The sequence below is a fragment of the Podarcis tiliguerta genome (genome assembly GCF_965153285.1).
Source record: "Podarcis tiliguerta genome assembly, chromosome: 5".
Classification (NCBI taxonomy): domain Eukaryota; kingdom Metazoa; phylum Chordata; class Lepidosauria; order Squamata; family Lacertidae; genus Podarcis; species Podarcis tiliguerta.
In genome coordinates this window covers 97,999,248-98,019,274 of record NC_139538.1, presented here as the reverse complement: position 1 = coordinate 98,019,274, position 20,027 = coordinate 97,999,248, and the positions used below count along the sequence as shown (strand labels likewise).

Below are 20,027 nucleotides of genomic sequence, written 5' to 3'. Positions count from 1 at the left end.
ATAATATAAGCTTAAAACCTACCGGTAGTTACTATAAAGTGAGGCCATTGGATTTGGGTTCATGAGAGAAGACATGAGAGACCTTAAAAGTTATATTCCGCTGACTACATTTTTAAGTTAATTAAAAGTGGGTGGGGGACATGCCTTAAAATACGACAGCTGCAAATACTTCATGTCTATTCTTCCTTCACTGAATATAGGGTATTGGCTAAATAAATAAATCGTTCATCAGCTTCTGGCAGCAATTTCCAGAATGATTTTCATGTAAGTCTATCGCAGAAAAATCAGAGTCTTGTGGCATCTTTGTGACTCACTGTAGATTTCCCTTGGATTACGCCCCCTTGCAGAGAACACAGAGTGCACATGCACTGTGCAAAAAGGATGCGCAAATGGCTGTAAACCAAACATGGAGGTAAACTATCTTGTGGTGAACACTGTAGGCATTCAACTCTTAACAGTTGCTGCTGGTCAAGCACTCAGTAACCACGACTCCTTTCAGGAAGAGAGCTTGACTTGCATGAGAAAAACTGTAAATGCTGCACAGAGGCTTCCACAACAACCAACAGAGGGTTAGCAAACATTGCTTCATTGACTACAATCCCTTCTCCAAAAGGAAGATCCCTAATGCAGACAGCAAAAGGATAATCTGTGGGAGAGGGAGGCTGATGCACTGATGCACCGAAGTGATGTCTGTTTGTCTCTCATTCATTCACCAGCACCTTCTGAAGTCCTTTGCAGCTGCAGGGACTGGGATCTACTTGCTCCCCCATTCACATAAAGGGCATGTGGGCACCAGGCCTGCTAGGAGGTCATGGAGGTGTGGCCAAGTTGTTCTGTTTTTATCCCTCCTGGGCTACCCGTGTTGAGGGCATCTCCTCCTCTCTGACAGTTCACCTTACAACTGCCATCCTGAGCCAGCCAGGACTGCAGAAGCCATGACACCCCTTCCTGTGTAATCACACCCCTTTTGACAGTCCTGGGTCTCTCTGGGTCAAACATGGAGGATTCTGGAGCTATCTCAACCAGATCCAGCTAAATCCCAGATGGACTTGAATCAAGGTGATTCAGTTCAGAATCCAGGATTTGTCCATGTCTGATACACAACCTTAATAAGCACACCCACACAACCCTTTCCAAACTTCTCAGGTTATTTCTGCTTCAAACCTTTAGCCTTTGAGTTCCCTCACAATCAGCTGTAGTTGCTCCAAACAACTTGCATAAGTGGGATTAACCCTTGTTAGTCCCCTCCTCCCAAATCAAAACAGGAAGTCTCTTTATGCCTAGTATAGAAAGTACGTATCAGGGGTGAGAGTGCCAAGAAAAACACAATTCCCATCATGTATCTGTGTCAACAAGTTTCCAGGCTCATAACATCCATTGCTATATTAAAAAATATATTACATGTCCTAGAATAGAGGTTCCCAAACTTATTTGGCCTACTGCCCCCTTTTCAGAAAAAAACCTATTCAGCACCCACTTTAAGTGAACAAACAGAAAGATACAGTGACAAATTTGCATTCTTTTATGCACCTATATTTCTACCTACATCTTGTATCATTCTAAAGAAAGATGTTATAAATAAGACACCTTGAAGCTTGAACTCTGTGTTACATTGGTAAGTGTCATTACACGACAGATGAAACAGGTACAAATGTTTTTTCAAAAAATTATTTTTTCTTTATGTTTCCACTGCCTGCTTATTTTTATTCAATGCCCCCCCATTGCACCTGAGACTACTATGCCACCGCTGGATCCTTCCATCACCCCAGGGGGGAATCGCCCACTTTGGGAAACACTGGCCTAGAATATATTTGAAGAGGGCCTCCCACTCCTCTCAGTGTACGAAGCTTTTTAATTTCATCAGCTTAGAAACACATTTAAATAATGATGATTATTTAAATTCTCCCAATTCCCCCATGCCTTATCCATAAAAGAAAAGAAAAAATGCTAAAATAAAAACGACAGGAGTAAAGTACTTCTGGGAAATGATATATAATGAGATGGAAAAGATGTTGAAATATACATTCTTAAAAAAACCAGAAGCATTTTTACTTGGTATTATAGGCCAAGCCATTAATAGACAAGATGCTAAACTGTTCTTATATGCAACAACAGCGGTTAGAGTATTGTTAGCCCAGAAATGGAAGCAAGAAGAAATTCCAACGAAAGAAGAATGGCAGACAAAATTAATGGACTATGCAGAATTGGACAAAATGACAGGAAGGATTCAAAACCTGCGGGACCAGAGATTTAAAGAAGACTGGAAGAAGTATATGAATTATTTGAAGAGCAACTGTAATCAACAAATTACGCTAGTAGGACTACAAGAAGTTTTGTAAGGCGAACAAAGTGTTACAAAGTAGAAAAAGATAGAGACATTGATTATGAGTTTGAAATGTAATAGGGAAAATAAGAAATGCATACTAAGAGATTAGATTGGAAAATTTTCAGACATGACTGATGGAAGTCAAAAAAATTGAATAAGATGTAAAAGTATGTTTACCGTATTTTTCGCTCTATGAGACGCACCAGACCACAAGGCGCACCTAGTTTTTGGAGGAGGAAAACAAGAAAAAAAAATATTCTGAATCTCAGAAGCCAGAACAGCAAGAGGGATCGCTGCACAGTGAAAGCAGCAATCCCTCTTGCTGTTCTGGCTTCTGTGATAGGTGCGCAGCCTGCATTCGCTCCATAAGACGCACACACATTTCTCCTTACTTTTTAGGAGGGAAAAAGTGAGTCTTCTAGAGCAAAAAATACAGTAATTACTGTTAAAAATGGTATGATAAAAAACATATATATATATATATATAAACACGACAGGAGACTCACAGGGTGTCCATTGGTACTTGCTCACACAAAAGGCAAGTCAGTGAAAGAAAAGGCAGGCAAGCAGAATGGCTGGCCAGGCAGGCCCTCCTGCTGTGGGGCCTGATGCTAAGTGTGGCCCTCAAGGAAACAACTCTTTGCATGCTCAGAAAACATAGTATGGTCTAATTTTCTTCTGTGGCTGTATGCTAACTCCTGTATCCTGATTGGCTGGTTTGCCATCAAGAGAAGATGAGAGAGTGGAGATCCAAGGTATCCACTGCCCTGGAAAAATGCAAAAAATGTTCATGTGGTTTTCGTGCCATCGAGATGGATGGAAGAGTTCTTGTGGCCACAGCAATATAGTTTGCTTGAGTGGTGTAAGAGCTAATTGCCCAGAGAATGGGAGAGTGACAGAAATATTTCCAGCAGTCTCTCTTATGTTCAAATTGAAGGATAAGAACATGTGTGTTGGACAGGAAAGTGTGTTGTGTTCAAATTTTGGAGAAAACTTAAAATGATTGCTTGAGGTTTCACTTGGTAGGGCAGTACCCAGGTTGCCCTAATATAGTGTTCAGCTTCCACTGAACACAGGACTTACTTTAAAAAAAGGCAAAGTGAAAAATGTCAAATTTCAGAATAAATTACAACCCAATAATTTACATCTAGGACTGGCTGAATAGTTAAAATACATGCTTTCATTATTTGTTATGAGGAATTTTGTACTGTAGATAGGATCCAATAAGTCTTTTTATTGCATATACGTTTTGTTATGATTGTATTGAAACCAAGTCATTGGGGCTAAAAGCCTGATTTCAGGAGAATCTGAATCTTGTTCCCAAAACCTTGAAGAAATATATATACCTTGAAGAAATCTGGATTAGAGTCCTTTAAGGTGGTTGAAACCTGTTTTTGTTTGCCTACATTGCAGAAAACCTCCCAACTTGCAAGAAATTGGGTTTCAGTGTCCCCATAGCAAATTTCACACCTTTGTGCAGATAGAATTAAATTGAATGGGGCAATCTGCACATTTACTCAGAAGGAATTCCAGGTGTGTTAAATGGGACTTATTCCCTAGTAAATGCGCATAGGATCACAACCTTACTGGTATAAAGTCTAGTCTATACTTTCATGCAACACTTCATGGCTGTGCTCTGCTGTTCGGCTGCAGTTTTAGGAACAGGCCCCCCACCCCCATCTTTAAAGATGTATATCTTAGAAGTCTGTGACAAAGATGAAAAGAGTTGCTGTAGGTGTGTCTGAGAGTTTGGACATGTCCAATTTCAATTTTACTGTTTCTTTAAATAGTAGGTCCGTGGCTCAAACAAACCAAAATCCCCACCTTGGACAATGCGAAGTCGGGGATTGTAGTTTCTTTCTGTTGAAAGTGGGACGTCTCTGTCTGTTCACAGTAAACCATGAATTGTGGTTTATTGTGATGTGTGAATGCAGCCAGTGTGTTCTGAGAAAGTTTGAGGGGTTTTTTAAAGCCTTCAAAGTGTGCTTTGTTAAAAACAGGGGGGGAAGGCAGAAGCTTTTGTACTTACCCCTGCCAGCATGGAGACATTTCCAGTTAGCAATGTAACTGGCTAGACTTGCTCTTGAATATTCTGAAGGCTTTTCCCAGTGAGCAAGATAGTTAGTTCCAAGATAGGAGCAGTGTGATGATGTTCAGTTGGTGCATGATGCTGAAATTGTCTTGCATGGGTTTCATCAAATCTTCATAGGCATTTTTAACACCCAAGGCTTCCGCAGATCCTGTCCATTAAGCTTTGTCTGAAATTAAGCCAAGTCTGAATTCAGAGGAGATAAGCAAACTATGCTTAATCCATTTGTTCTGGATTTGAAGGGAGGGTAGAGAGGGAAATCTGCCTGGCCACCCCTCCCCACATGCTGATAAAAGCACAGGAAAGGGAAAAGCCACATCTGTCAGTCACAAAATGATCAGCACCATCAAAATGATGCCCTACAGGTTTTCTGCCAAAGGAAAACTAACAAGACACGGGGAGGTCCTCTGAATGGGTTAGGGTGGGACTTTATCAGCCAGGGGGCAGAGCCAGACGAGGACTCTCTCGCTGCTCCTGTCCTTGGATTATGCCATATGGAGCAGAGGGAAGCGCCAAGGGAGAGAAAAAACACCCTGCAACAGGAGAGGGTACGTGCTGCCTTCCAGAAGGTTTCAGGTTTTGTCTTTTCTGTCTCACGCATCAAATCAGGAGCAGCCGCCTTGCCATACCAAGATCTGCTGCACGCTATCAGACATATGACTGAGTATTCCAGCTAATTTTATTTGCTTTAAGGATTTGAGCAAGCAAAATTTCTCTTTGCTGGCTTATAAATTCATTCTGAACTGTTAAACGTGAGGGTAGAAAAGTTAAATGCAATCACTAGACAACTGAGGAAATACTGATGCAACAGCGTTGCTGGAAATATCTAATGTGTATGCCGTATTCAAAGTTTGTACAAAGAGAGCTATTCAGAAGTTTAGAACCTCTCAAAATAGCGAAATCTGGGAATGGGCATGTTTTGAAAAGGAATTTAAGCCTTAAAACCCTGCATTCAAATGCGGAAGGATAGACATGGTATAGATACAGTTATGAAATTGCTCAGTGTTGAAGCAGCGGTTATGAAGACTGACTTGATGACATTATAATGACAATGCTTTCTTATGCTTTCTTATGGTATTTTATGTGAATTGTCCAAGTCTTCCACACACACACCATTTCTTTTTGGCAATACAGTATGTCTAAAGACTAACTTGCTCCGAGTCTGTAAAGCAAAATAATTTCCGGAAGGAACAAAATACAGTTCTCAGTGGTTTTTTTTTTTTTTTTTGGGGGGGGGGGGTTAACTGGTTATCCAGACCAAACATTGAAGCAGTGAGTGCATTAACATTTGCCATGTGCCTGATCTTGTATTAAGCTGTTGTAAAAGATTAAAAGGTTCTATTTGCACGAGGTTTGCAGGAGTTTCCTACCTTCATTGGAACTAAGGCTTAAAATCTGACTGAAAAAATGTAAAGGATACAGACTGCAAGAAACCAAAAGAATAATCTCTAAGTGTACCATCAGTTCACACAGATAAGAGAAATAATTAATTACAAAATGCCTAAAGTTATATATGCAGTTTAAAGTTAAACTTTTCAATAATTCATAGAAGGAGGCCTTGCCCTTTCAAAGCGTTATCTTGTCTGCTGTATCGCAGTCTCAGTACTGGGTTTTACAAATACAACCGGGTATACTCTGGATGCCAGACATATTAGCGAAAAATGCTAATATAAAATTTAGAATGACTTGTGCCAACTTTGCAACTATTTGGTTCCAGGTCAAAACTTGCCTTTTTGGCCAAGCATTTTAAAGTTAATTTCAAAGTCTATTTTGATTGTTTGTCTTTTCGTTTATTGTATTGTATTTGTGTGTGGGGGGGTTGCTTTTATTTATGCCTATTATATACTGGCCTGGTAGGAAAAACAGTCTAGAAATGTTTTTAATGAAACAAGAAATAAAAGGAAAAGGCAGCTGAGCAGTTCTGACTTGTCCTTTAACACTGGGTCCATTTCATACAAATCCAGGTTTGCCACAGAATGTACATTCAACAGGGAGCTGCAACTAATTCCATTTCTCCTGCATGTTTTTGCTCCATTCACTTTTCAATGTGCACTTAAGCGCCTTAGGTGAACTCTCTTACGGACAAAACTTTTAAGTGAATTTTGAAATAAATAATGTGGTTGTCACAAATGATTCCTGGAACTTCCTTATGGGCCACTGTCAGCATTTCCAAAGCTTAAGCAATGTGTCAGTTTGTTTAAAATGGTGCCATGTACTAGTCTATAAATAACACTCAAGTCATGCTCCTGACTTGCTTTGCTGCATAGTGACTCTTTAATTGCTTTCCTCCTTCAGAGCCTTTATCTATTACTTGAGACTTCCATTATCTAAACATCTTCTTGTGATTTAATTTCAGAATCCTGGTAACAGGTGACAGACTGGCTGCACACAGCGGTGTTGTTCCACAATAATGTTTGACTTCTTACTGGGTGGCTGGAGAATGCCAAAGGCAGAGAAGATATACAATACCTTTTATAATTTTAAATATTGATCAAGGTGAGCAATACACCTACTTCATTACAGAATGTCTTACGGTAATGGTGAAACTGGTGGGCACCCAATGTATAACCTTTGCAGTAGAGTTCAGCATTCTGACTCCCAAGTGGGGAACCTGAATGGACACAGGAAGTCTGCAACCTTTCTGGAAGTGCGAGCAAACTTAAACAATATGCAGTACTCTTCTGTGGCACTTGATCCCGATTCTTTGGTGACTAATGGATCAAAAATTTATTCGAACTCTGAAGAAGAAAATCCACATGATCCTGCTTTCCAGATAAACACCGAATCCATGACAGGAAGTGAGGTACACCGGGCCTACCCTACAAAATGCTTTTATGGCCCATACTTAACCAAAACTAGTATGCAGGGAGATGTGTACAACTTTCTGGAACGGCCGAGTGGATGGAAGTGTTTCATTTATCACTTTGCAGTGTAAGTACCTTTTTTCCTCTCCATATGACTATTTCCTTGTTGTGAACCTGCACTTTTTTGATTTCACAGAAAGTGAACTGTTGAGCTTAATATGCAAATACATTTCCTGGGAGTGTGGATCAAATAAAATGCTAGCACCAGAACAAACCAGGAGTATGTGAATCCATCCATCCACCCATCTGATTCCGCCCCCCCCCCAATAACATTACCTAACTTTTGACTTCCCTCAGAATTCCTTAAATGTTTTGCCAGATGACTCCTCAAAATCAAATGGAATTTATTTTATGCAACATTTTGATAGGCCATTCCAGAACACTTTAACTTAAAGGTGTATTCGGTGGGAGCTTGTGTAATGGTTAAGAATACAATAGACTGAAAGACTCTGAAAGACAAATCTTACTTCAGCCATGAACTTACCAGTTGGTCTTAGTTAAGCTGATGTTTTTCAGTCTTAGCAGACATACATACATACATACGCTCCATCTACAATGTCAGGATAATGGTGATGAAACAGATGGTTGTAAGGATTACTGGGAGAATGGGCATATGGGACACTCTCATGCTCAGAAAGCACCCAAGCAGCAGCAATGGCTAATCTATCTTTTCTTTAGATATGACTGGCCCTTGCTTTATCAAGGCTTGCTAATATTATGGTTTTATTTGTTTATTTTGCCCTTCATATTTTTTATAATTATGGGGAATCAGCTAGCATTAATTTTAATAGGAACTGATTCCATGTAATTGTAGGGTCAGCTCTCTACATAGGTGCCTTTACACAGCTACCTGCAAATGCTATTTGGATGACTGATGTGGTTCAGAAGGTCCTAGGCTGCGCACACACTACAGTTTAGTGTGCATTCAGTGCATACCATGTGCTTGGCTTTTTAAAATTATTATTGTACATGAGACTTCAACCCCAATGCAGACACATCCTGTTTTTTCTGATGACTTGATGTGTTTTCCCCCACAAACCAGGTTTGATGTGAAAATAGATTTTAAGCCTAAATAAATTCACATTTCAGCCCATGTGTGTACAAGAGAAAGAGCATGTGAACAGTACACTTTTTGCTGTGGCTCCCCTCATGGTGATGTTGCAGTGGGTGTGTAGCGCTGCAGAGAACTGCACTTCCTTTATGCTTCTCAGGACGCACTTAGCTTCTGATTGTTCATTCACTTCCACATTTACCTTAGTTTATGCTTTATCAGTGGGTTACTGCTGGGCTGGGGGACACGCTTTATTTTGGTGAAAGTCTGGTGTATCAGGAAACTTGTTTCTGAAAAAATTTAGAAACTGCTTGGCTGCACACAAGCAAACAAATTCCTGCCTGCAATGGACCTCATCTCTCCTGAACTCAGAGAGAGTAGGCTACTGCTGGGGCTGAAAGGGACACATATTTTTTTTTAAGGGTTAAAAGTTAATCTGCTGTTTGGTGACAGTCTGGTATACCATACTGGAAAACGTGTATAACAACAACAACCACAACAACAACTGTGCACACACAAGGTAAATAAATACTTGCACACATGCCTACAGTGGGGCGTGGAAACACAGGGGGAGGAGTTGAGAACGCAGGTGTGGGGGTTAGTGTTAATTATATGTTTCTGTGTTTTTATACTGCAAACCACCCTGTTATCCTTGGATGAAAGGCTGTAATTAAATTTAATTGATGATGGTGATGATGATATGGCTGCTGCTTCGGCTATCAGTGTAATGCACAGGTATGGACAAACTATACAGATGTGCACAGAAAAAAGAGCTCTGTGCATTTCAAACACTTGTGTGCACACAGCCCTACTTTCAATCCCAGCGTGATGCAGTCAAAGGGATCCAGGTGCTTCTGTGTCCTGCTTCACAGAGACATCTCTCTGTCTTGAAGAGCTACCAGGCTGTCTGGCCCAGCGTGATTTCTAATGTTGCTTATGTGAGATTTGGGGTGGGTACTCTTTCATGGCTTAAGAGTCCAGGAGCTAAAATTAGGTTAGCTTCTGTTCTTTGTGTTTTTCCTTAGCAATGTGGCCTAAGAAATCAGACAGTGTGTTTATGAGGCTAAGAAGACAACATTAATGTTGATTCTACACAGGAGCTGGCATGCCACAAGGCAGACAGAAATTGCCTCACCCAGGGCAGCTTAATGGAGATAGTAGAGAGGAAATTGTGTTTGGTGGCCTGGAAGGGTCAGTACTGCTCCACAGTTGTCATAATTTCTCCCTCTGTGAGAATTCTCTCAAATCTTCAGTGCCAGCTTCCAGCTCAGCAAACTTACTTAATAGCAAAAAAATGGTCTGAGGAATTGTACCCTAAAGCACCTCCTGCAGAAGTCACTTTCATGTGGTTCTTGTTTTTAGTGTTAGACCATTTGAGTAAATCAACGTTCATAGAATCATAGAATTGGAAGATACCCCAGGGTCATCTAGTCCAACCCCCTGCAATGCAGGAATCTCAGCTAAAGCATCCATGACAGATTGCCAATCTCTGCTTAAAAACCTCCAAGGAAGAAGAATCCACCACCTCCCAAGGGAGACTGTTCCTGTTAAGTTGTGGGTGAACATATCAGACGACACAGCGATTCTTCAAACAGCTCTAGTTTATTCACAGGCCAGAACAGAACTGATCTGAAGGGTTCAGCCAGCCTGCTTATATAGTGCTCAAATACAAGGCAACAGTAACAATTTTCTGTAACTATCCAATCACTGAACATCACTTTCATTTCCTTATTTGCATATGTGGACCTGAGTGAAAACTATCTACAGTATCCCCCTGCTGGCCCAGGGTGAGAACTTCAGTACATAATACCCCTCCCCACTGAGATAAAGCGTTAGTTACAATCGTAATGGTTTCCTTATATACAGCACTACTTGTAATCGTTCAATTAGGCACAAAAGCATATCGGTTACATTTCACATATTTTCATTAGACTGACAGTGTTACACGTCCAACAACATAGTCCTTTAAATAAGTTGGGCACTTGGAAACTGCTGGACCGCCGAGGACTGGTACCCAGGGCTAGGGGGCCGCCCTATTCTTGCTGAGGCTGTGATGCGTTGTACCCAAGTCCCCTGGATCCGCTTCTGTGGGTGGAAACTCTGTGAGTGGAGTTGGCAGAATGTCAGGCATGGCAGTGGTCTGAGTCTGTGGGAAGTCTGGCAGACCCTCTGAAGCGGCTTGGTTCGGCTCCACGCCCGCAGTTTGCGAGAGAGGTGTAGGTGGAGCCTCGCCATCTGTAAGTGTCTGTACGGGAGCCACGAGCGCAGTTGGGGGCACCGCGGTAGTGTCCAAATCCCCAACTCTGTGCCTAAGCTGGTCTATGTGCCGGCGCCACAAACGTCTGTTTTCGAGTGCCACCTGGTATGAGCGAGGTCCAGTGACTCCCACTACTGTGGCTGGCACCCAAGGAATGCCCCCCACAAAGTTCCGGGCAAAGACCTGGTTTCCTGGAACAAATGACCGTGGCGCGTTAGCACAGCCCGGGGGTTAAGCCATGGCAAAGTCTGGGTGCAGCCGGTCGGATATCTGAGGCGGTGGCCCATAAGCGGAGACGAGGACATCAGGACACCCATGCATTGCAAAGAGGCATCGCAGCACCCGGATGACGGCCTTGGTAATGGAGGGCGTCAGGACCACCTCCAGCCATTTGGAATAGGCGTCCACCACTACCATAAAGGTCCAGCCGTGAAAGGGGCCGGCAAGATCGATGTGCACCCTCAACCACCCTCCCTTAGCTGCCGGTGGCGCAAGCCTCGATTCTTGGCACGCTTGACAGTCAGAAACCCAGGAAGTGATGGCATCATCCATGTTAGGCCACCAGATGTAACACTGAGCCAATGCCTTCATTTTGATGATTCCCAGGTGGCCAATGTGCAGAGCCTCAAGGAAGTGTTGACGGAGTCTTTGGGGAATCACGACGTGGTCTCCCCACAGCAGACAGCCGCAATGAGCTGAGAGTTCGTGTTGTCTGGCTGCGAAGGGCTGGAACTTTGATGCAAAAGGCCCTTGTGGCCACCCCCTCCACACCCAGTTGAGCACATGGCTGATGGTGTGAACTTGGGCAGATGTGGAGGCCACAGTGGCAGCTGATACAGGCGCTGCAGGAAGATACTCAATCAGGAGGAGCTATGAAGCTATATTTTACACTAAGCTGGACATAATTTCATTAGGCATTATTAACTTACTCTTTAGTTCTAATCAGACTCATGGGATGCTAAATATGATGAAGTTTTTTTCAAGTACAGGTGCACACAAACAATATTTGCTTATGTTGCATTTTAACCAATGTTATGGATTGTTTGTTTGTTTGTTTTTAATGGAGACATTATTTGAGTCTCACAGTTTCTCAGGTGTTTTTTTTAAAGTATTCTTTATTGCTTTAATTGTAAAATTGTAAAATTGTCAAAATCACCCAAGGATAAAATTTCCCTTCATGCTCATTTGAAAGACCTTTATACATTCTAATAGTTTCTCATGAGCTGAGTACCAACAATACATAATTTTATAAAAGTTCTTTTTAAATAATAGCAGTGTAAATTTTAACCCTTTAGTCCAAATATACTCCAACTGTTCCATCTGTGTATTAGAACCAATTTTTGCCCATTTAATCATACATTCTTAAACTTGCTCTTCTGTTTCATATTTTAACAAACATGTTATCATCTGTGCACAGTTTAAATTAAAAGACCATATTTCCTTCTCTATACAAAAAATATTTTTAGCGAATTCAAACCTCTCTGCTAATTGCATATAAGAAAACCAATGAATATTATAACTTTTCACCGTTAGTTCTTCCCTTGTTTTAATTTTAAAGTCTCGTTGATGCATTTGGAATGTTGTCCATTTCTCTTTGCCTGTCACCTTTTTTCTGCAGAAGGCTTCTTGTGATGAAATCCATAAAGGTGTCTTTTGGTACAACCTAAGTTTATATTTATTCTTAATATGGCACATATCCTTTTAATTTCTGTCCATGTCTTAACATAATTATTTTGAAACAACATATAATTCATATTTGTCAGAGTAATACCCAAATACTTTACTTTTTCCAATTTGAAATCCAGTTTTCTTCATCAATACCTTTGGATCTTCTGTTGTCATGTTCTTTATTAACATCAACATTTTCTGATGATTAATCTTAAAACCATAAGAGTCTCCATTTCCTCTAGTTTTCCAAAACTATAATCAGATCATCAGCAAAGGCCCATAACGCAACAGTTTTCATTTCCCACGTCTTCATTCAGAAGACATACAGCCTGGTGAAAAGAACATTTTTGCCTGGCGCCTAAAGGTGTATAATGAAGGCGCCAGACAAACTTCCCTGGGGAAAGCATTCCACGGACAGGGAGCCACTGCAGAGAAGGCCCCGTTCTTGTGTTGCCCCCTCTGGACCCCTTGAGGAGGAGGCACACGAAGGAGGGCCTCGGAAGATGATCTCAGGGTCCAGGTCGGCTCATATGGAGAGAGGCAGTCCTTGAGGTATTGCGGTACCTACGCTCTTTACCACTGACTTGGAGCAAAAGTCAGTTGGGTTTTCTGCAGATTGATGTTTGCTCCAGTTCAGTGGTAATGAGGTTTCCCCAGGGGAAAGCAGTGGGACCAGCGGAAAACTGCTTGGATCTGTGCTTTTTAGGCACAGGACAAGTGCGAGTGTGGCTGAGCCCTTAGTCCAAGCATAAAGTGTTTCCAACTGAATGCAATATTTCTTTGTGCCCACATAATTGTAATAAAAACGATGCATGAAAAGAAACCAGCAGCCAAACTTTGCTTCCCTGTTCCCTCCACTGCCTTCAGCTATGCATGTGATGCAGAGGGAGGGTTATTCTTCTAGGCCCTGTCAATATATTGTCCAAAACTGGTTTGAAGTCCATATTGTGATCCTGGTTGCAAAATTTGTGAGCTAGAAATATAGCATTGTGAATCATGGTGGGTGGGTGCGCTATGCAAAAATCACAATGTGGGGAAAACACATTGTTCCATCCTTATTTCAGACATCAAGATATATTGGTACATTGCAATGTTTAGCTGGTGATATATAATGATGTTTAAAACCAGATATTGCCCTTCTCTAGAACCTGGGTTCAACTTTGCTGGGGGGGTTTTAATCAAGGGGGCTGGGAGATGAGAGAAGATTGCAAAAACGAAGAGAAAACAACAAGCCCAAGTAGATGATTTAATATTAGGATAAAGTATTTATTTTGGCATAACAGAGACTCTTGTTAACACGTTTGCTCTTCTTTGTCCTCCCCACCCCTTCATTTTAGATTTTGTAAATAAAATAAGGCTGTTAGTGAGCCTTTATGGGAGCTTCCTGAGACCTCCTTTCAAGGTCTATACTTATAGTGTATAATCATGTCTAAAGCTTAAACAGATTTCATTTCTGTAGATTTAAATATGTGCATAGTCATGGCTAAGCCTATTTGGAGCCAGGACTTAGTTGTTTCACTAAAAAAGCATTTGAAAAATGAAATACTAGTGGTGAGAGCAAACAGATTGACCTTCCTTTTTGGCATTTAAACTGAAGCATTTCTGAACGATATTCCTGGGAGACTTAGATTTGACAGCTGAAAGATTTTTGCATGCCTGACTTAAATGTGACTCCAAATATTATTGATCTTAAAAGGTGAAACTTGAAATTAATCCAGGAAAATAAACGTATTTAAGACTATGAAGCATAATCTTCTTCTCCCACTGTGGCTTGAACTTAAAACATTTAATGTGTTTATAGGAAGTGGCAACTGCAGGCTTGTTCATATACAAAACAGTGTCATTTAAATTAACAGTGGTGCAGCAAGTAGTTTGAGCTGCGATGATTTTCAAGGCTTCTGGGGAATAGAGCCGTGGAAACAGATTTATGGACTATTAATTACTGAAATAATTATGTCTCCTCATAGTAAATTCAGGTACCGTAGTTTAGTGCCTATCAATTTGGAAGTGAAATGGGGTCATCCCCAAAGTATGGCTGGTGCTTCTACATATTCATATGATGATTTAGAAGCACACAAGTTTGTGGATGAAAACAAAATGAAATTTAAAAATAAGTGCTTGACAGGAATATGTCAGCTTGCAGAATATTCATGGCAATTGAGTCTACAGTGTAAGAAAAACACTGGGGCCTAACTTGAATAGTAGCATGTCTGTCCTCTGGTGGGCAAGGATTTTGCGCTGTGCTGTGGAATCAGCCCCTCCCTTTGGGGGTCCAGTTCAGTTCAGTCCAAGAGGCCAACTGTCCTTTTTGCCTCATGAGGTGCTTTTAGTTTCTCTCAGACAGCATGTAATTGTGTTAGTTTTCTTTATTAAAGCTTTGTTTGACATACACATGAGCTGCTTACTTTGCTGAAAAAAAAGAAACTCTGCTGAAGAAGGGTGGGGGAGTGAGGGGATATTCCCACTCTGACGGGAGGACTAGTTTCATTCATTGCCCCCACCCTCCACTGTTAAGTTGTGGGTGAACATATCAGACGACACAGCGATTCTTCAAACAGCTCTAGTTTATTCACAGGCCAGAACAGAACTGATCTGAAGGGTTCAGCCAGCCTTCTTATATAGTGCTCAAATACAAGGCAACAGTAACCATTTTCTGTAACTATCCAATCACTGAATGTCACTTTCGATCCCTTATTTGCATATGTGGACCTGAGTGAAAACAATCTACAGTATCCCCCTGCTGGCCTAGGGTGAGAACTTCAGTACATAACATCCACACCACAGAGATGGGGGTGGTGGAAGAATCTTTAAGAAGGCTCAATGAATATGTCAATCATTACCATTACCATTATCATATTTCCTAATTTCAGTTCAGCCACATACAAGAAGGAGGTATTGCCTTGGGGTAATCCTAAGGTTTTCAGAATTTTAGAGAAGTTTATTTAGAGAGATAAAAGGGGACAGGAACCCAGAGCAGCCTGAGGAGACCTGAAGCTCCGGGGAGACGGAAGACTGCTGTATGTCAGAGAGTGTAAGGCTGGAGGGGAGACAAAATGGCATGTGGTATCCTGAAGGGGAGCACACCACACGCTAACGTTTTGTTTCAGGTTGCTGGGAACAATTTGAGAAACAGGATGCTTGTGTGTCCATTGCAGAAGGGGGGGGGGCGGTTCTGAGGTGAAATGGGAAGGCCCTGCCCCGCCTGCTGCCGAAGCCTTGCTGGAGAACTTTCTGGAAGCTGCTGCTGCTCCTCTCCCCTCTGGCAGTGGAGGACCGGCTCCTCTCTCTCCCCGAGGAGAGCCACCCTGCCGGGGGATTATGCTGCCCCGGATTGGGCCTCAGTCCCCCTCATGGGGACACCAGCCCTGATGGCAAACAGAAGGAAAATGGAGGGCAGAGGAAGAAAAGGACCCTTATACTTGGGTGTTGCCAGGCACTTTCAGCTGAGGAAAAACCTCTGCCTCTTGTGGTTGGGGTTTAATCTGAGCTGAGGTGCCAACAGAATTTTCTGGCGTATACTGCATGTAGAATCATAGAATCATAGAATCATAGAGTTGGAAGAGACCACAAGGGCCATCGAGTCCAACCGCCTGCCAAGCAGGAAACACCATCAGAGCACTCCTGACATATGGTTGTCAAGCCTCTGCTTAAAGACCTCCAAAGAAGGAGACTCCACCACACTCCTTGGCAGCAAATTCCACTGTCGAACAGCTCTTACTGTCAGGAAGTTCTTCCTAATGTTTAGGTGGAATCTTCTTTCTTGTAGTTTGGATCCATTGCTCCGTGTCCGCTTCTCTGGAGCAGCAGAAAACAACCTTTCTCCCTCCTCTATGTGACATCCCTTCATATATTTGAACATGGCTATCATATCACCCCTTAACCTCCTCTTCTCCAGGCTAAACATGCCCAGCTCCCTTAGCCGTTCCTCATAAGGCATCGTTTCCAGGCCTTTGACCATTTTGGTTGCCCTCCTCTGGACACGTTCCAGTTTGTCAATGCCCTTCTTGAACTGTGGTGCCCAGAACTGGACACAGTACTCCAGGTGAGGTCTGACCAGAGCAGAATACAGTGGCACTATTACTTCCCTTGATCTAGATGCTATACTCCTATTGATGCAGCCCAGAATTGCATTGGCTTTTTTAGCTGCCGCGTCACACTGTTGGCTCATGTCAAGTTTGTGGTCAACCAAGACTCCTAGATCCTTTTCACATGTACTGCTCTCAAGCCAGGTGTCACCCATCTTGTATTTGTGCCTCTCATTTTTTTTTGCCCAAGTGCAATACTTTACATTTCTCCCTGTTAAAGTTCATCTTGTTTGTTTTGGCCCAGTTCTCTAATCTGTCAAGGTCGTTTTGAAGTGTGATCCTGTCCTCTGGGGTGTTAGCCACCCCTCCCAGTTTGGTGTCATCTGCAAATTTGATCAGGATGCCCTTGAGTCCATCCTCCAAGTCGTTGATAAAGGTGTTGAATAAGACCGGGCCCAAGACAGAACCCTGTGGCACCCCACTAGTCACTCTTCTCCAGGATGAAGAGGAACCATTGATGAGCACCCTTTGGGTCCGGTCAGTCCGGTCAGTCAGCTGTAGATTGGACCTTCCATCCACTTTTAATTTTTAATTTATAAAACTAGATATATACCAAATATGGGGGGATAGCACATCCAAATCGGATCATTTATCATGAAAACACAATAAATACAACTATCTAAAATAATCCAAATTAACAAAGCAGCATTGCCACTTAACAAAGGCCAGCTAAAACAATTACACGACTAATCAAACAACTAAAGTTAATTATATTTTGTAACATAGCTCTGTAAAAAAGCCTTTAGGAAAAGGAAGTTTGAAAAACATGAGTTTTTAAAACCTGTTTAAAAATTCATAGTGTACACGACATGCACATCTCCAATGGGATAAAGTTCCATAATATTCTGTTCATGTCCATTTTAAAACTAAAGTGAGTCTTCTCTAACATGTAACATGACAATCTGTGCCAAAACTGGAAAGCAGAAAAGTGTGCAGGGCAGACAAGTCAAGAAAGACATAGTGTGCATTGAATCATCATGGGATTAAGCATGTAAATGAAAACATTTCATTTTAGAAATAGTTCTTAAGTTATGGGAGCTGCATTTATTATTATTATTTTATTTAAGAAAGGCTGAGTAAAAGTTCAGAGAGATTGTACCAAACAGCCCTCTCGTTCCCTCCACCATCCGGAATGCAAGCAGAGAAATGCTATTATCCTTATAACCTACTTGTAAACTTACAAGACACGTTTTGTTTATTACAATTTTATCCCGCCAATTTCCGAAGGAATCCAGGGCAGTGTCAATCACACCATTGTCCTCGTCACAACAACCTTCAGAGGTGAGTTAGGCTTATTTTGGAAACCAAATGGGCACCCAAAAGATAGAAGGCCAGGGCCAGTCTAAAATACGTTGCTGGCTAAAGTGAAGCCCAACTGATACCACACATCTTTGTTTCAAAAAGTCTTGCTGCCCCATTCATACAGCAATTCCTGCCTCCATCTCCTGCCCCCCCCCTTCCCGTGCCTCCTTACATGGGTCACTTCACCCTACAGGATGGCAGGGCTAACATGGTGTAGTTTCAGCCTCAGAGAACTACAGTTCCCAGCACCCTTAATAAACTACAGTTAAGAAGATTCTCTGGAAGAAGCCATCTGCTTTAAATGCATGTTGAATGTGCTTTAAAAGTATGGTGTGGATCTGCTGGAAAAAGCAAGAAGTTTTTTTAATAAATAAATATATAAATTCTATCGAGTGTCAGAATAAACACAAAAATAAATTGAATTAAACCAGAACTGAAATACATCAGCTCTCTCCGCTGCCCCAGCCAGTATCCCTCTTCCCACACTTTCCCCAGAGAGCTTAATGTCATAGGAAGAAATGTTTTAAGCACAGTTGAGGTTTGAACTTGGGGACTTACAGTGGTACCTCGGGTTACAGACACTTCAGGTTACATACGCTTCAGGTTACAGACTCTGCTAACCCAGAAACAGTACCTCGGGTTAAGAACTTTGCTTCAGGATGAGAACAAAAATTGTGCTCTGGAGCCGCGGCGGGAGGCCCCATTAGCTAAAGTGGTGCTTCAGGTTAAGAACAGTTTCAGGTTAAGTACGGACCTCCGGAACGAATTAAGTACTTAACCCGAGGTACCTATGTATATGCTTAATGTAACACCCATCTTGGTTAGTGATGCTGAAAACATTTAGCAAGTGAATTAGTGTGTTCCTCTCAGCTTTATCATGTTTGACCTTCACTCAGTTTTCATCCGTTAGGAAGAAGTTATCTTAAACTGCTTAAATCTTAAACCTATTTTTAGGTTGGAACTTATCTCCAAACGTTTTATCATTCACATATGTATATAAACTTGCAGTTAGGAAGACGTGCAGGTTACACTTCCGGGATAGCGCCTCCGGCAATGGCGGATTTCCTCTAGTCTGGAGGAACCCGCTCCGCGAAAACTAGGGTCTGGACCGCCACGGCGAGGCGGAGACCCATTAAAAACCACAGGCGGGAGAAGCCTGTTGACCTGGGATTCGGCTGGCACCTTTTGCGCCTCCCCTACTCACGGGGAAACCCGGTTTCGGGGATCCGGAGTGACGTGGGGTGAGCGGCACGGTGCTTCTAATCAACTGCTTTTTTCACTGAGTGAAGCCGCATTGCCGTTGCCGGAGAGTGCTGACTTTTTCCTGTGGACAATTGGACTTTAAACAACTACTTGTAAGTAAAACGGAAAATTGGATCTTCAAATATCGTAATTCGGCACTGAAACGGGAAGGTTCTAAACAGAAAGACCGCCTTCCTTTTTGTAAATAGATCAAAGCAAAGACATTGCAAGCTAAAGTCTGGGAAAAGCCTTTTGTAAAGGATTAAATTTTCATGATTCAAAAATATTAAACCCCCCTTGGAAGCAGGAGAAGAGGGGGAAATTTTTGGACTGTTTAAGCCTGCAGGAGAGAGAATAAAGAGAGATACATTACCACCGTTTTGAACCTGGGACCGGGCTGTCAGTAAGATTGACGGATTGGGAAAACTCATTGACTGTGAATAGAACATATGCTGACAGATAGCTAAATAAGAGATATACTTTGTTTCCATTGTTTTTCTCTGCATTTAAAAAGGAGAAAAAGTAACTGAAAATTGAAAATTAACTTTGTTGCTGGATCTGTGTTTGTACAGATACAAATAGAAATTGTTTCCTCTAGAGGGAGCTTTTGAAACTGTTGCAGGAGTGAAGTGGAGTTGGGGAATTTTCCAGTTAGAATCAAGGACCGTGAGAAATAAAGTGACCTTGGGCAAGAATGTCAAAACAAGAAGCCCTAGTGAATGCATTTTGCAAGATAAGTGCTTTACTGGAACAACTTCAAGAGAAGACGGATGTGACGATTATTAAAATTGACAATTTGGAACAAAAAACAACTGATTTTGGACAAAAAGTGAACATTTATACAGAAAATATTCAGGCATTGACTCAGCAACCCATCTCGAAATGGCAAGCTGTGGAGAAGCCAATGGAAAAAGCTGCTCTTGAATTTCAAGCAGTAAAAGTGGAGGCCTCGTCTTCACAGAGACAATTTGATGGATATAAGCTGATGCCATGTGTGAATGATTTTGAAAGTCAGATTTGGAGAGATGGTGGCCTGCTTGAATCGGAGAAGGAAAGTTGGACAGACTCCCTTATGATTCGGATCTGGGCCAGGGGGAGATTGGAGTTGTGGAGGCCTTTAGCCTCGAAGGGACTTTGGAACAT

General features: G+C 41.9%; 1 protein-coding gene across 8 annotated transcripts in view; it reads left to right on the top strand.

Moving 5' to 3' along the window:
• Positions 1-20,027, top strand: part of LOC310677659 (potassium voltage-gated channel subfamily KQT member 1-like) — a 343,781-nt gene that overhangs the window by 4,151 nt on the left and 319,603 nt on the right. For 4 of the 8 annotated variants that reach the window (XM_083440777.1, XM_083440775.1, XM_083440776.1 and 1 more), the window contains one exon: positions 6,772-7,346. In XM_083440777.1, the coding sequence (XP_083296903.1) occupies positions 6,940-7,346 (407 nt within the window). In that variant the 5' untranslated portion in view covers positions 6,772-6,939. Of the gene's footprint in view, positions 1-3,909; positions 4,964-4,995; positions 5,080-6,771; positions 7,347-16,882; positions 17,622-20,027 lie in introns of those variants that run through there. The other 4 variants (XM_083440773.1, XM_083440778.1, XM_083440774.1 and 1 more) reach the window with 4 other exon arrangements.